Source organism: Hylobates moloch, unplaced genomic scaffold (genome assembly GCF_009828535.3).
Source record: "Hylobates moloch isolate HMO894 unplaced genomic scaffold, HMol_V3 SCAFFOLD_5, whole genome shotgun sequence".
NCBI classification, from domain to species: Eukaryota; Metazoa; Chordata; class Mammalia; order Primates; family Hylobatidae; genus Hylobates; species Hylobates moloch.
The window spans coordinates 101,239,673-101,256,370 of record NW_026652280.1 but is presented as its reverse complement, the minus strand read 5'-3'; the positions used below and the strand labels follow the sequence as shown (position 1 = coordinate 101,256,370).

At 43.9% G+C, this 16,698-nt stretch overlaps 1 protein-coding gene across 3 annotated transcripts in view; it reads right to left on the bottom strand.

Moving 5' to 3' along the window:
• NUP210L (nucleoporin 210 like) overlaps positions 1-16,698 on the bottom strand; it is a 150,527-nt gene that overhangs the window by 22,950 nt on the left and 110,879 nt on the right. For 2 of the 3 annotated variants that reach the window (XM_058439250.1, XM_058439251.1), the window contains exons 28-34: positions 15,716-15,874; positions 13,058-13,149; positions 11,968-12,142; positions 9,561-9,736; positions 8,570-8,787; positions 4,750-4,886; positions 1,619-1,669 (exon numbers count right to left, since the gene is read on the bottom strand). In XM_058439250.1, the coding sequence (XP_058295233.1) occupies positions 1,619-1,669; positions 4,750-4,886; positions 8,570-8,787; positions 9,561-9,736; positions 11,968-12,142; positions 13,058-13,149; positions 15,716-15,874 (1,008 nt within the window). The remainder of the gene's footprint in view (positions 1-1,618; positions 1,670-4,749; positions 4,887-8,569; positions 8,788-9,560; positions 9,737-11,967; positions 12,143-13,057; positions 13,150-15,715; positions 15,875-16,698) is intronic. The other variant, XM_032154498.2, reaches the window with a different exon arrangement.

Below are 16,698 nucleotides of genomic sequence, written 5' to 3'. Positions count from 1 at the left end.
ATCCCTTCTCAGTCTCTTTTTCTAGTACTCTTTTCATGCTACCTCTGTCCTTGAACCTCTTATCTGCTTATGATACAAGTTCTTTTTGGATGTTATCCAAATTTTCCCTCTCTACCCTTATTAATTTTGTATTGAAGTTACCCTGATTTATTCATTAGTCTTCAAACACAACATGTACTTTTATTTGCCTATTGTAATTATTTGTGCCATGTATGTAATTGTTTATGTCACCACTAGACTATGAGCTCCTTAAAAGAAGGCACCAGATACCATGTGCACACATATTGAGTAACTTACTCATCTATAAAGTTGGGGCCGGGTGCAGTGACTCATATCTGTAATCCCAGCACTTTGGGAGGCTGAGGCAGGCAGATCATTTGAGGCCAGGAGTTTGACACCAGCCTGGCCAACATGGAAAACCCTGTCTCTACTAAAAACACAAAAATTAGCTGGGTGTGGTAGCACACACCTGTAGTCCTAGCTACTTGGGAGGCTGAGGCACGAGAATTGCTTGAACCTGGAAGGTGGAGGTTGCAGTGACCAGAGATTGTGCCACTGCACTCCAGCCTGGGCAACAGAGTGAGATGCTGTTATAAAAATAAATAAATAAATAAAACAAAGTTGGGAAAATACTTTTTTTCTTCAACTTTTATTTTAAGTTCCAGGGTACATGTGCAGGATGTGCAGGTTTGTTACATAAGTTAATGTGTGCCATGGTGGTTTGCTGCATAGATCAACCTATCACCCAGGTATTAAGCCCAGCATCCATTAGTTATTCTTCCTGATGCTCTCCCTCCCTCCATGCCCCATATATTTACTTTGCAGAGCTAAAAGTGATACAGTTAAAAGTGATAGGTGTACTGGATGTTAAAAAAAAAAAGACTGGGCTAGATGTGGTGGCACATACCTGTAATCCCAGCACTTCAGGAGGCTGAGGCAGGTAGAACACTTGAGCCCAGGAGTTCGAGATCAGCCTGGGCAACAGGGTGAAACCCCATCTATCCAAAAATACAAAAAATTGGTTGGGCACAGTGGCTCATGCCTGTAATCTCAGCACTTTCGGAGGCTGAGGTGGGCAGCTCACTTGAGGTCAGGAGTTCGAGACAAGCCTGGCCAAAATGGTGAAACCCTGTCACTACTAAAATACAAAAATTAGCTGGGTGTGGTGATAGGTGCCTGTAATCCCAGCTACTTGGGAGGCTGAGGTAGGAGAATTGCTTGAATCCAGGAGGCAAAGGTTGCAGTGAGCTGAGATTCAGCCACTATATTCCAACTTGGGCGACAGAGTGAGACTCTGTCTCAAAACACACACACACACACACACACACACAAACACACACACACACACCGCAAAATTAGCCGAGTGTGGTGCTGTGCACCTGTGGTCCCAGCTACTCGAGAGACTGAGGTGGGAGGATCACTTGAGCCTAGGAGGTGGAGGCTGCAGTGATCTGAGATCGCACCACTACACTCTAGCTTGGGTGACAGAGCAAGACCCTGTCTCAAATAAATAAGTAAATAAATAAATAAATAAATATAAATAAAAAAATAGATGGCCAGGTGCAGTGGCTCATGCCTATAATCCTAGCATTTTGGGAGGCTGAGGCAGAAAGATTACCTGAATCCAGGAGTTTGAGACCAGCCTGGACAACATAGCGAGACCCTGTGTCTGCAAAAAAATAAAAATAATTAGCCAGGTATGCTGGCACACACTTGTGGTCCTGCTACTTTGGAGGCTGAGGCAGGAGGATGGCTTGAACCCAGGAATTTGAGGCTGCAGTGAGCCATGATTGCATCATTGTATTCCAGCCTGGGCAACAGTGAGACACTGTCTCTTAAAAAAAAAGATGAGAAGTGCCAAGCCCATAGTAGATACACAAAAAGTTATGCTACCATGTTTGAGGAATGAAAAAAGAGGAACAAAGAAGTGCTTTGGGCAAAGAGGAAGGAGACATTACATATATTTAAGAAGGGAATAGAAAATAGTTTATTAAAAAAATCCCTTTACTTGTTTACCTATCTCACCCACTCAAGAATACTACTCCCTCCAGCAATCCTCTGACTTACATCAAATTTTCTGTTTCCACTGAATCATTCCCAATCCACTATTTCTCTCATTAAAAAAAAAAAATCCACAAAACAAACTCTTAACCCCAACTTCTTAAAAGAGCTTTCTATATTCTCTGTCTCCAAGTCCTTTTCTCCAATTCTCCAATCAAACATTCATTCAGGTCACTCTGTCTGGGCACAGTGCTCATGCCTATAATCCCAGCACTTTGGGAGGCCGAGGCAGGCCTATCACTTGGGCTCAGGAGTTCGAGACCAGCCTGGGCAACATGGTGAAACGTCATCTCTATCAAAAATATAAAACAAAACAAAACAAAATGAAAAAATTAGCTGGGCATGGTGGCGTGCACCTGTAGTCCCAGCTACTAGGGAGGCTGCAGTGGGAGGATAGCTTGAGCCTAGGAAGCAGAGGTTGCAGTGAGCTGAGATCACACCACTGCATTTCAGCCTGGGCAACAGGGCGATACTCCATCTCAAAAAAAAAAAAAAAAGCCTGGGTGCTGTGGCAGCTCATGCCTATAATCCCAGCAATTTGGGAGGCCGAGGCAGGCAGATCACATGAGGCCAGTAGTTCGAGACCAGCCTGGCCAACATGGTAAAACCCTGTCTCTACTAAAAATACAAAAATTAGCCAGGGGTAGTGGCACGTGCCTGTAATCCCAGCTACTCAGGAGGCTGAGGCACGAGAATTGCTTGAACTCGGGAGGCAGATGTTGCAGTGAGCCAAGATTAAGCCATTGTTCTCCAACCTGGGCGACAAAGCAAGATTCTGTCTCCAACAACAACAACAAAAAAAGTGGGGGGGCGGGCTCAGGTCACTTTGCTGAAGCAACTCAACAAAGTCACTAGCACCAGTCTCCATACTGCAAAAACAATCAGTCATTTCTCAATTTTCAGCTTAACCCATTAATAGTAATGATAGTTGATCACTCCCTCTTTCCTTGAAATACTTTCTTCACTTGCCTTCCAGGATACCCATATCTCTAGATTTTCCTCCTATTTCACTGGTTGTTTCTTTTTTTTCTTTTTTCTTTTTTTTGAGACAGAGTCTCATTTTGTCTGGTGGATCAGTGGGTGATCTCAGTCACGAAAGCTCTGCCTCCTGTTCAACGATTCTCACTCAGCCTCCGAGTTGGATTAAATTGTGTCCACCAGCCAGTAATTTTTTATTTTATAGTGGAGAGGTTTCACCATTTGGTCAGGGTGTTTTAGATTCTGACTTTGTGATCCACCTCCTGGCCTCCAAAGTGGATTATAGGGGGACCAGGTGCCCGGCTGTTTTTTTTTTTTTTTTTTTTGTCGCCCAGGCTGGAGTGCAGTGGCAAGATCTCGGCTCACTGCAAGCTCCGCCTCCCGGGTTCACGCCGTTCTCCTGCCTCAGCCTCTCCGAGTAGCTGGGACTACAGGCGCCCGCCACCACGCCCGGCTAATTTTTTGTATTTTTAGTAGAGACGGGGTTTCACCGTGGTCTCGATCTCCTGACCTCATGATCCGCCCGCCTCGGCCTCCCAAAGTACTGGGATTACAAGCGTGAGCCACCGCACCCGGCCGCCTGGTTGTTTCTTATAAGTCTTTCTTATTGTTTCTTATCGGTTCTTCTCTCAGAGCTCCCTTTTTCCCTTTGTTTCTTTCTTTTTCTATTTGCCACTAATCAAAAGGCAATCAGAACTCTTAAGATTGAAGTGCTCCCAGAACTTAGTACTTAGATCTTTTTCCTTTTTTTTTTTTTTTTTTTTTTTGAGAGCGACTCTCACTCCGTTGCCCAGGCTGGAGTACAGTGGCTTGATGTCAGCTCACTGAAACCTCCACCTCCCAGGTTCAAGAGATTCTCATGCTTCAGCCTCCTGAGTAGCTGGGACTACAGATGTGAGCCACCAGGCCCAGCTAATTTTTGTATTTTTAGTAGTGATGGGGTTTCACCATGTTGGCCAGGCTGGTCTCGAACTCCTGACCTCAGGTGATCCTCCCACTTTGGCTTCCCAAAGTGCTGGAATTATAAATGTGAGCCACTGCGCCTGGCCTTTTTTCTATTTTACATTCATTCTTTTGGTGATCTAATGGCCTTAAATATCTCTATTCCAGTGACTCCCAGACTTTTATATCCAGCAACCTCAACATATCCAGTTGACATTTAATAGACATATCCAATTTTACATATCCAAAGCTGACTGTTTTTCCCTCCAAAACTGTTCCACCTGCAGTATTCCCCATTTCAGTTGACAGTAATGCTGTCCTTTCAGCTGTTCAACCAAAAACCTGAATCATTCTGGATTTTCTTATGTTCTAGATATAATCTGTGAGGAAACTCTATTGGCTCTGCCTATAAAATATAACTAGAATCTGATCAACTTCTTATCACCTCCTCTGTCACCAGCCTGATCTGCCAACATATGTCACCTGGATTACCGTAGTAGACTCCCAAATGGTCTTTCAACTTCTACCCTGGCGTCTACTGTCTAGTGCCAACCAGTACCCACAGTGATCTCTTAAAACACAGGTAGTATTCTGCTGGTTAAGAATCCTAAGCACTGTTTGGCTTTGTGTTCCAATAAAGTTTGCTGGCTGGCTTTATATCTGTTTTATGAGTGTATTTCCTTTCCTAGGATGTATTTTCTCTATGCATATCCTTATATGTGGCAATAGTCACCCTAGTCTCTTAAACTCTGATACAGTTATGTTTACCTCTCGAAATGTTTTCACTACTCCTGGGATGTCATGAAAAATCATTGCAGTCCCTGGACTCCTGGCCACTCCTACTCCAGTGACAATGTCTGTCTGTAGAATATTGTCGGCAGAAATCATCCATATCCCAGGTTCACCTAGGAAAAGACAAGAGAAAGCACTTGGCTGAAGACTTTGATATAAATCACTCTAGACTTATTCATACTACAAATCAGTAAATTTTTCAAGCATGCAGATATCTCTTCCCAGGAGAAACAGCCAGCTTTGAAGATAACTGTTTTCTCAGTGTGGGGCTCCTCTTCATATATCATGCCAGCAAAATAAAGAATCATAAGTGCTACTTAGTTGGAGAATGTAACTGTTCTCCTTAGGAAAAAGAAAAGCTCTTTTTACATACAGGGATAACTTTCTGAATAAATTTTGTTTAGAAGCTGCTAAGGACAAATTTGTTTTGAGCTACTAATTGATGACAGCAAGAAGACTGCAAAAAAGTGACTACTGGCAAGAGAAAGGATTTGTTTATTTTGGCTTAAGTCTAAAGATGGCCGAGGAATGCCAAAAACTGGGTTAGAGTTTGTACTTAGCCTGCAGGACTACTGATCCTGACATATGGCTCTTTCCTTCATCATATGATGAAGCCTCCCAAAATTCCAGATTGGAAGACTATGGGACAATCCTGTCAAAAATCTAGCTAAAAAGAGTAAAAAATAGGCCGGGCATGGTAGCTCACGTCTGTAATCCAAGCACTTTTGGAGGCCGAGGCTGGAGGATCACCTGAGGTCAGGAGTTTGAGACCAGCCTGACCAACATGGTGAAACCCCATCCTGCTAAAAATACAAAAATTAGCCAGGTATGGTGGCGCATGCCTCTAGTTCCAGCTACTTGAGAGGCTGAGGCAATAGAACCACTTGAACCCAGAAGGCGGAGGTTGAAGTGAGCCAAGATCACACCTTTGCACTCCAGCCTGGGTGATAAGAGTGAAACTCTGTCTCAAAAAAACAAACAAACAAACAAAAAAAAAGAGACGGTAAAAAATACTCTGCTTCATTGACAAGGGATTTATAATCAGGGGATTGTAACTCTCATTGTCAACCTTAAAGTAGGTTTAGCTCATTGGTCCTGGATTGCATGTTGGTAGTGGTTGTTTGCAAATCAGCTGTTATAGCATTGGAGGATTCAGCTGTATAGAGCCCCTTTGTATCAAGGTCCAAAATATGTATTAATGTTAAAGTCAGGTCAAACATTTACATCACTTTACCTAAACATATATATCCATAGTTACCAGAAGAGGCTGCAAAGCCAAAGCCATACATTACTACAAGCAGGTTTTACTTGGATGTATACATCCAGGCAGTGTACACCACTTTGGGATATGATATTTGGAAACCCAAAGAATTCACACTCATTTCCTAACCAAAGACTGATTTCCTTTTCTTTTTTTTGAGACACAGCCTGTTATCCAGGCTGGAGTGCAGTAGCGCAATCATAGCTTACTGCAGCCTTGATCTCCTGGGCTCATGCAATCTTCCCACCTCAGCCTCCCAATAGTTGGGACCAGAGGCATATGCCACCACACCGGGATAATTTAACTATTATTATTATTATTATTATTATTATTATTTTTTTTTTTTTTGGAGACAGAGTCTCGCTCTGTCGCCCAGGCTGGAGTGCAGTGGCGCGATCTCGGCTCACTGCAAGCTCCGCATCCCGGGTTCACGCCATTCTCCTGCCTCAGCCTCTCCGAGTAGCTGGGACTACAGGCGCCCACCACCACGCCCGGCTAATTTTTTGTATTTTTAGTAGAGACGGGGTTTCACTGTGGTCTCGATCTCCTGACCTCGTGATCCGCCCGCCTCGGCCTCCCAAAGTGCTGGGATTACAAGCGTGAGCCACCGCGCCCGGCTATTATTATTATTTTTGAGACAGAGTCTCGCTCCATCACCCAGGCTGGAGTGCAGTGGCGTGATCTTGGCTCACTGCAACCTCTGCCTCCTGGGTTCAAGCAATTCTCCTGCCTCGGCCTCCCAAGTAGCTGGGACTACAGGCACGTGCCATCATGCCCGGCTAATTTTTGTATTTTTAGTAGAGACGGGGTTTCACCATGCTGGCCAGGATGGTCTTGAACTCCTGACCTTGTGATCCGCCTGCTTCGGCCTCCCAAAGTGCTGGGGTTACAGGCGTGAGCCACTATACCCGGACTTAATTTTTGTATTTTTAATAGAAACAGGATTTCACCATGTTGGCCAGGCTGGTCTCGAACTCCTGACCTCAGGTGGTCTGCCTGTCTCGGCCTCCCAAATGTTTTCTATGATTTTATTTTATTTATTTATTTATTTTGAGATGGAGTCTCACTCTGTTGCCAGGCTGGAGTGCAGTGGCACGATCTCGGCTCACTGCAACCTCCAACTCCCAGGTTCAAGCGATTCTCCTGCCTCAGCCTCCCGAGTAGCTGGGACTACAGGTGTGTGCCACCATGCCAAGCTAATTTTTGTATTTTTAGTAGAGATGTGGTTTCACCACGTTGGCCAGGATGGTCTCAATCTCTTGACCTCGCGATCCCACCACCTCAGCCTCCCAAAGTGCTGGGATTACAGGCATGGGCCACCACGCCTGGCTTATGATTTTATTTTTAACTCAGTACTTAGGACAGAAATGCTTTGTTTTCAAGAGTATAGTTGGCCAGGGGCCAACCCCTTGTATAAAAAATACAAAAATTAGCCAGGTGTGGTGTTGTGTGCTTGTAGTCCCAGCTACTCGGGAAGCTAAGGCAGGAGACTCGCTTGAACCCAGGAGTCAGAGGTTGCAGTGAGTTGAGATCGTGCCACTGCACTCCATTCTGAATGACAGAGTGAGACTCTTGTCTCAAAAAAAAAAAAAAAAAAAAGTATAGTTTATCTGGTAAAAGAAAAAACCTAATTACAATGATGATATGTTAGGACTTAGGCCTTCAAATGTGCCTCACAAAATAGCATACACATAACTAGTTCTTAGAACTAAAGCCTTCTTGCCCTTTCCTTCCTGTTATCCTTTACTGTCCTTCAATATAGTAATTACCCTCCTTCAAAAGCTGGGAATGGAGGAGAAGACACAGTACCCTGCACTACCTACATAATATAAAATAGAGCTATGTGTCAAATAGACTCTTGATAAATATTACTGTCTGAGCCGGGCGCGGTGGCTCAAGCCTGTAATCCCAGCACTTTGGGAGGCTGAGGCGGGCGGATCACGAGGTCAGGAGATCGAGACCATCCTGGCTAACACGGTGAAACCCCGTCTCTACTAAAAACACAAAAAATTAGCCGGGCGTGTTGGCGGGCGCCTGTATTCCCAGCTACTCGGGAGGCTGAGGCAGGAGAATGGCGTGAACCCAGGAGGTGGAGGTTGCGGTGAGCCGAGATCGCGCCACTGCACTCCAGCCTGGGGGACAGAGAAAGACTCCGTCTCAAAAAAAAAAAAAAATAAAAATAAAAATTACTGTCTGGCTTCTAATTGGCTGGCTATTGAGTGAAACAGGCACTAAGCTAAAAATTATCAGTAACATTACAAATAATAAAATACTCAAAATTATTTTCTTTCTCAGAGAGTCCCTCAGATTTTAGATAATTTGGAAAAAAATATTCTAGGGGATTAGTTGCTTTCTTGAACTTCTGGCCTTAAGTGACCTCTCCAGCTTGGCCTCCCAAAGGGCTGAGATTATGGGTATAAACCACTACACCAGTCCAAGGGATTAGTAACTGCTTTTTTTTTTTTTTTTTAAATAACTGCTTTTTAATCCCCACAACTATCAGTTGTAAGGTTGAGAAAGGGAATGTATACATACCATGCTGGCTGACAAGGTGAGTACTGAAGCAGATGATATCTCCAACAAAGGTAAGCTTGATGTCTGGCTCAATGGCGTGCTCTACAGCAACAGGAATATAATCTGCCATGCCTGGATGTCTCCGGTCCCAAAGCCCCACAAGTGTCAGCCCTCTGTTCACAGCCTGGGCCATGTAAGTATAGTTCTTATTCCCTGGTCCAATAAGCAGCAAGTCATCTCTGCAAGTAGACATTAAAGGTAGAAATCTTTAAAAAGAGACAATAGTTAAAAAATAGTTCTGGGGAACACCCTACCACATTTTATATTCAACAGCTCAGAAGTTCAGAAGGAATTCCACAATAAAGAGTAAGTAAGTATGGGCCAAAGATCAGTCTATTACCTTCATATGTATAGTTCCCAGGAAGGCTTTTTTTTTCCAGTAAAACCTTTTGATAATAATACTCCAGTTAGCGCCCTATGGATCTTTTAGTGAATTAGAACTTGACGGATTTAAGATATCCTGAAATTTTTCTTAAGTGACAACTAATACCATTGTCTAAGTCTGGTCTTTTTTTTTTTTTTTTTTTAAGACAGTCTTAATTGGTCACCCAGGCTGGGGTGCAGTGGCGCAATCTCTGCTCACTGCAACCTCCGCCTCCTGGGCTCAAGTGATCCTCCCACCTCAGCCTCCCTAGTAGCTGGGACTACAGGCACACGCTACCACACCCAGCTAATTTTTGTATTTGTGTAGAGATGGGGTTTCACCATGTTGTCCAGGCTGGTCTTGAACTCCTGGGCCCAAGTGATCCTCTCTCCTCAGCCTCCCGAAGTGCTGGGATTACAGGTGTGAGCCACCCACCTGGCCTCACTTAAAAAAATTTTTTTTTAACAAAAGAAAGATCAAATTCCAAATTCAGAATGTGAGAGGAATTTACTGGAGCTGCTATATAATACTAGCCTAATATGCAAGATTTCTACCATAGTGTCAATACCATTCCTTTGACTTCCATACCTGTTCAGAGCCAGATAAAGCTGGGTATTGTGTGTGTGGAATTTCTCTCCGATACTATTATAAAACTGAACAGTGAAGGTAAGAGACATGCCCAAGGGAAATGCTGACAGGGTCCTTCCTTGGGCTGTGTATAGCTTGGATTGGCTGCTCACTCGCAGGTATGTCACCGGTGCTACCTGTGGGAGACAAAACCTACTGGTACAGAGAAAGATGCACTGGAGAAGTGCTGCAACCATATTCTGAGACTTATAATCAATGATAAAGAGTGATGTTTCTTTTCTATAGGAAATAGTTTGCTTTTGATGTAAGATGACTTAAGTCAGAGTGAAAAGAAATATGACAGCATAGCATCATAGGAAATTCTTTTCTTTACTTTTTTGAGACAGAATCTCACTCTGTCAACCAGGCTGGAGTGCAGTGGCATGATTTTGACTCACTGCAACCTCTGCCTCCCGCGTTCAAGCAATTCTCCTGCCTCAGCCTCCCAGGTAGCTGTGATTACAGGCATCTGCCATCACGCCTGGTTAATTTTTGTATTTTTTGTAGAGACAGAGTTTCACCATGTTGGCCAGGCTGGTCTCAAACTCCTGACCTCAAGTGATCTGCCCGCCTTGGCCTCCCAAAGTGTTGGGATTACAGGCGTGAGCCACTGTGCCCGGCTTGAAATGGGTTTTTAATTTTTTTTTTTTTTTTAGACGGAATTTTGCTCTGTCGCCCAGGCTGGAGTGCAGTGGTGCCATCTCAGCTTACTGCAACCCCTGCCTCCTGGGTTCAAGCAATTCTCTGCCTCAGCCTCCTGAGTAGCTGAGATTACAGGCGCCCACCACAACGCCTGGCTAATTTTTTGTATTTTTAGTAGAGACGGGGGTTTCACCATCTTGGCCAGGTTGGTCTTGAACTCCTGACCTTGTGATCCACCCGGCTCGGCCTCCCGAAGTGCTGGGATTGGTGTGAGCCACTGTGCCCAGCCGGGTTTTTAATTTTTAAAGCTGTGGGAATGTGAAGAGAAGCTGGAGCTTTATGAGGAAAGGACTATAATTCATCCATTTCAGGCAGAGTGCTCAATACTTATGGTTAAATAATCAATTACTTATCAGGAACACAATCTATATTGTGTTTTCACACTGTAAGAGAGCTGCGATACAGTAAGTGAAGCCTGGGTTTGAGTCATAGCTTTATCATTTCATAGCCTCATGTAACTTTTCTGGGTCTCAGGTTTCTTATCAGTTAACAGTTAGATGGGGATAATAATGCCTACCTCATAGGGCTTTTGTGGTAGTTAAAAGAGATAATATACACACAAAGACCAACATAGTATATAGTAGATGTTTAATGTCTAAAATTTTTTTTTTCATGTTAAGACTAACTTATCTCTGAGGTCTTTTCTCAATTTTTTAATTCTTGTAGCAAAGCTTAATTTTTTAAAAAGAAACAGACTGTTGCTTTGTTTTCTAGGCTGCAGTGCAGCAGTTCAATCGCAGCACACTGCAGCCTCAAACTCCTAGGTTCGTGTGATCCTCCACCTCAGCCTCCCAAGCAGCTAGGACTGCAGGCATGTGCCACCAAGTCTGGCTATTTTTTTTTTTTTCATTTTTTTGTAGAGATGGGGGTCTCATTATGTTGCTCAGGCTGGTCTCAAATTCCTGGACCCAAGTGATTCTCCTGACTCCGCCTCCCAAAGTGCTGGGCTTACAGGCGTGAGTCACTGAGCCCAGCCAATTTTGATAGCAATCATTCTACACTCCTCCGATACCAACCCTTTTGCCAAAGCTGCTAGGAAGACAATCATATAAATTTAAGCTGATCTGTCTTTTTTTTTTTTTTTTTTTTGAGATGGAGTCTCTCTGTCGCCCCGGTTGGAGTGCAGTGGCGCGATCTTGGCTCACTGCAGGCTCCCCCACCCCGGGGTTCACGCCATTCTCCTGCCTCAGCCTCCTGAGTAGCTGGGACTACAGGCGCCCGCCACCTCGCCCGGCTAATTTTTTGCATTTTTAGTAGAGACAGGGTTTCACCGTGTTAGCCAGGATGGTCTCGAGCTCCTGACCTCGTGATCCGCCCGCCTCAGCCCCTCAAAGTGCTGGGATTACAGGCGTGAGCCACCGCGCCCGGCCAGGCTGATCTGTTTTATAACAAGGGCTCTAAAGTTCATTTTAATTTTATGGCTTATAACCATGTCAAGACTGGCCTCTTATAGGTTCATTTCTGACTCCCAGAGGTTTCTTCTTCTCTTTTTTTTTCTGGTTCACGTTCTCTCATGATACAGAAGTTTCTAGTTCTTTTCTTTTTCTTTTTTTCTTTAATGGCATGATAAGAAAATTTCTAGTTTTTTTAAAAAAGGAACTCTGCTTCTTAAGGCCAGGGTATGACTCTTATTTATTTGTTTTTTTTAGTAAGTCCATGAACTCACCTGGACCCCAGTTATGGTTGTTTGGTTGACTCCAAAAGGTTCTATAGAAGTGACTTCCAATACAGCAGTACCTGCAACGGAACCAGCTTTCAGGAGCCCTTCACCATCCTCCTCAATGACGGATGAATTAGGGAAACACTTGAGAACACGAGAACTCACGAAGGCAGCTCCTTCCCTAGGGAACAAGGAAAGGAAGTGGCATCTTTTGGGGGTCCTGTCTGACCAGAGAGAAAAGAGTAAAAATTTCCAGGATTACTGTTAGGGGATGTACTCGAGAAAACTGCTTGCCATTCTCCACATGTGTAATTATTTGTTCCTCAGGTAAAAGTCTGCCTTTGGATTATATTTATTTCTTTAAAATCAAATCTTACTACATATTGATCATTAAAAAATTATTTAGGCCGGGTGTGGTGGCTCACCTCTGTAATCCCAGCACTTTGGGAGGCCAAGGCGGGAGGATCACCTGAGGTCAGGAGTTCAAGACCAGCCTGGCCAACATGGTGAAACTCCGTCTCTACTAAAAATACAAAAACAGCCAGGTGTGGTGGCAGGCACCTGTAATCCCAGCCACTCGGGAGGCTGAGGCAGGAGAATTGCCTGAACCTGGGAGGTGGAGGTTGCAGTGAGCTGAGATTGCGCCACCGTGCGCCGGCCTGGGCAACAGAGCGAGACTGTCTCAAAAAAAAAAAAAAGCCAACACAAAACGTTGCATATTGTGTGGTTCCATTTATATGAAATACATTCAGGATAGCTAATACCATACATAGAAAGCAGATTAGTGATTGCCAGGGGCTGCGAGGAGGAAAGAAAGAAGAGTGACTGCTTCACAGGTATGGGATCTCCTTTGGTGGTGATAAAAATATTTGGAACTAGATAGAGATGCTGAACGCACAATATTGTGAATGTACTAAATGCGACTGAATTTTACACTTCATAATAGTTTTACGTTATGGGATTTCACCTCACACAAAAAATTATTTGGGGGTTAGAAAAACCTCCTAGAAGGCAAAGGTGTTCTTTCTATGTCAATGTTTTACTGAAAATACTTAAGCTTAGATCCTGGCACTCCCTTATTCTCCCTTTTCCTTACCTGTTGGTATGGAGTTTGAGCTGAGAATTTATAGGCATCAGAATCTGCTCTGGTTGGTACTCTGGATAGAAGAGTTGGAGTTTTTCAAACACCTATAATGAGAAAATGTTTTCCTCATTTTTGGCAAAGACAAATTATGACTTTTACTTACGTATGGACTTCAGTATAATCCCCAAGAGATTACATGCAAATAAATGACAACTACAAATCAACAGTCTGCCTAACTTCTAATTAGTCTAAAATCGTCCACAATACCCCTCTCCAAAATGAACCAGGCACTCAAAACATAACTAGATATTCTAGAAGATATAACCTAATGTTAGCCCTATTTCTGACTCTGAGGGACTGAGCATGTAGCAAAGTTTACACTTACCACGTCTTCCATATTATTTAGATATTAGGTATAAAATTACTTTGAAATTTCTAATTTTGGCTCTGGTAAAATGACATGAAGTTTGGGACAAAGAACCTATAATATTAGCATGAAACACCATCCAGGTCTTCCACCTTCTAGTAAAGTGCTCTTTCCCCTACTTCACATGGAATCAGAGAACCAAAGCTAAAATAAAGGAAAAAATAAAAAAGGAAAGGAAAAAAAAAGTCTCAAAATCAGAGGCAGTGAAACTTACTCGACCCATATAAGTGATAACTTGTTTTTTGAATTATAAAAACAACGGAGCCATTTAGCTTTTAGCCCAAGAATATCTGTAGAAACTATTCATACTCTTACACCTTATCAAAAGTTAGAATTGCCGGGCGCGGTGGCTCACGCTTGTAATCCCAGCACTTTGGGAGGCTGAGGCGGGCGGATCACGAGGTCAGGAGATCGAGACCACGGTGAAACCCCGTCTCTACCAAAAATACAAAAAATTAGCCGGGCGTGGTGGCGGGCGCCTGTAGTCCCAGCTACTCGGAGAGGCTGAGGCAGGAGAATGGCGTGAACCCGGGAGGAGGAGCTTGCAGTGAGCCAAGATCGCGCCACTGCACTCCAGCCTGGGCGACAGAGCAAGACTCCGTCTCAAAAAAAAAAAAAAAAAAAAAAAAAAAAAGTTAGAATTATGTTTTATCCTAACTGTGAATATATTTAAATGGACTTATATCGGCTGGACGCAGTGGCTCATGCCTGTAATCCCAGCACTTTGGGAGGTCAAGGCGGGCAGATTACCTAAGGTCAGGAGTTCGAGACCAGCCTGGTCAACATAATGAAACTCTATCTCTACTAAAAATACAAAAATTAGCCGGGCATGGTGGCGCGTGCCTGTAATCTCAGGTACTCAGGAGGCTGAGGCAGGAGAATCACTTGTACCTGGAAGGCGTAGGTTGCAGTGAGTTGAGATCATGCTACTGCACTCCAGCCTAAGCGACAGAGTGAAACTGTCTCAAAATAAATAAATAAATAAATAAAAATTGTTAATGGACCTATAATATCTATGTCAGGTGGAGTGGATCAGAAATGAATCCCTCTCTAGTTACTATGGTGTACATATCTTGTGTTACTGATATGGGGAGTGGAAGGGAGTGTGTGTGCTATAGTTTCTTTTCTTTTTTTCCTGGACTACTCACCTGCAAGTACTAATAGTTTCTAATGTCAATAGTATATAAAAGCGGCCAGGCGTGGTGGCTCACGTCTGTAATCCTAGCACTTTGGGAGGCCAAGGCGGGTGGATCACTTGAGGTTAGGAGTTTGAGACCAGCCTGGAAAACGTGGCGAAATCCTGTCTCCACTAAAAATACAAAAATTAGCCGGGCATGGTGGTGCACGCCTGTAATCCCAGCTACTCGGGAGGCTGAGGCAGGGAGAATTACCTGAACCCTGAAGTGAGTGCAGATTGTGCCACTGCACTCCAGCCTGGGCGACAGAGTGAGACTCTGTCTCAAAAACAAAAAACAAGCCGGACATGGTGGCTCACACCTGTAATCCCAGCACTTTGGGAGGCTGAGGTGGGCAGATCATGAGGTCAGATCGAGACCATCCTGGCTAACACAGTGAAGCCCCGTCTCTACTAAAAATACAAAAAATTAGCCGGGCATGGTGGCAGGTGCCTGTAGTCCCAGCTACTTGGGAGGCTGAGGCAGGAGAATGGTGTGAACCCGGGAGGAGGAGCTTGCAGTGAGCCGAGATCACACTACTGCACTCCAGCCTGGGCGACAGAGCGAGACTCTGTCTCAAAAACAAAAAACAGGCCAGGCACAGTGGCTCACGCCTGTAATCCTAGCACTTTGGGAGGCCGAGGCAGGCGGATCACTTGAGGTCAGGAGTTTGAGACTAGCCTGACCAACATGGAGAAACCCCATCTCTACTAAAATTACAAAATTAACTGGGCTTGGTGGCACATGCTACTCGGGAGGCTGAGGCAGGAGAATTGCTTGAACCTGGGAGATGGAGGTTGTGGTGAGCCGAGATTGTGCCATTGCACTCCAGCCTGGGCAACAAGAGCGAAACTCTGTCTCAAAACAAAACAAAACAAAACAAAAACAAAAAACAAAACTATATACAAGCAATTAGCAGGAATGATAATCTAGGAAGTACAAACCTGTTCCAGGAATTGCTCTAACAATTATCTGTCTCTATCCAGACTAAGCTCTTTGTTGATGGTAAGAGAATATAACTTTCTTATCCTTAATATACGAAAATAAGATTTAGATTTGGAAGCTTACCAGGATCTGTACTTCATCAGAGAGTTCCAACAAATTCCCCTCAAATTGCCCAGAGGAACTGTTCATGCAGTGAACAGTGACCTTGATACTGGTCCGGCCTGCTGCTTTTGTATGGACAACCATGGCAAAGTTATGCTCTACTGGAAGCTGTAGAAAAACCTAGACAGTGAAGGGACAGATTAAGAAATATTCATCAATAAACATGGTGTCCTTCCTTTTTTTTTTTTTTTTACTTTTTTAATATTAAATTTTTTTTTTTAAATTAAAAATAAAAAGTCAGGAAAGGGTGGGAGAGGGCGAGGGATAGAAGACTACAAATAGGGAGCAGTGTATACTGCTCAGGTGATGGGTGCACCAAAATCTCACAAATCACCACTAAAGGGCTTATTTATGTAACCAAATACCACCTGTACCCCAATAACTTATGGAAAATTTTAAATTAAAATTAAAAAGTCACTCAGGCTGGAGTGCAGTGGAACAATCTCAGCTCACTGCAGCCTCGATCTCCGGGCTCCAGTGATCCTCCCAACTCAGCCTCCCTAGTAGCTGGGACTACAGGGGCACACCACCACACTCAGTTAATTTTTGTATTTTTTGTAGACGTGGGGTTTCGCCACGTTGCTCAGGCTGGTCTTGAACTCCTGGCCTCAAGTGATCCACCCACCTCAGCCTCCCAAAGTGCTGTGATTACAGTTAATTTTTTGTTTTTATTTTTAATCTTTGTGGCTATGTTGTAGGTATACATATTTATGGGGTACATGAGATACTTTGATACAGGCACAGAACCTGTAATAATCACATCAGGGTAAGTGGGATATCCATCACCTCAAGCATACTTTAAGTTGAAACCTTTTTTGGTTTTTTTTTGAGACAGGGTCTTGTTCTGTTGCCAAGGCTGGAGTGCAGTGGTGAAATCATGGCTTCCTGTGGCCTTGAACTCCTGGGCTCAAGCAATCCTCCCACCTCAGCCTCTCAAGTAGCCG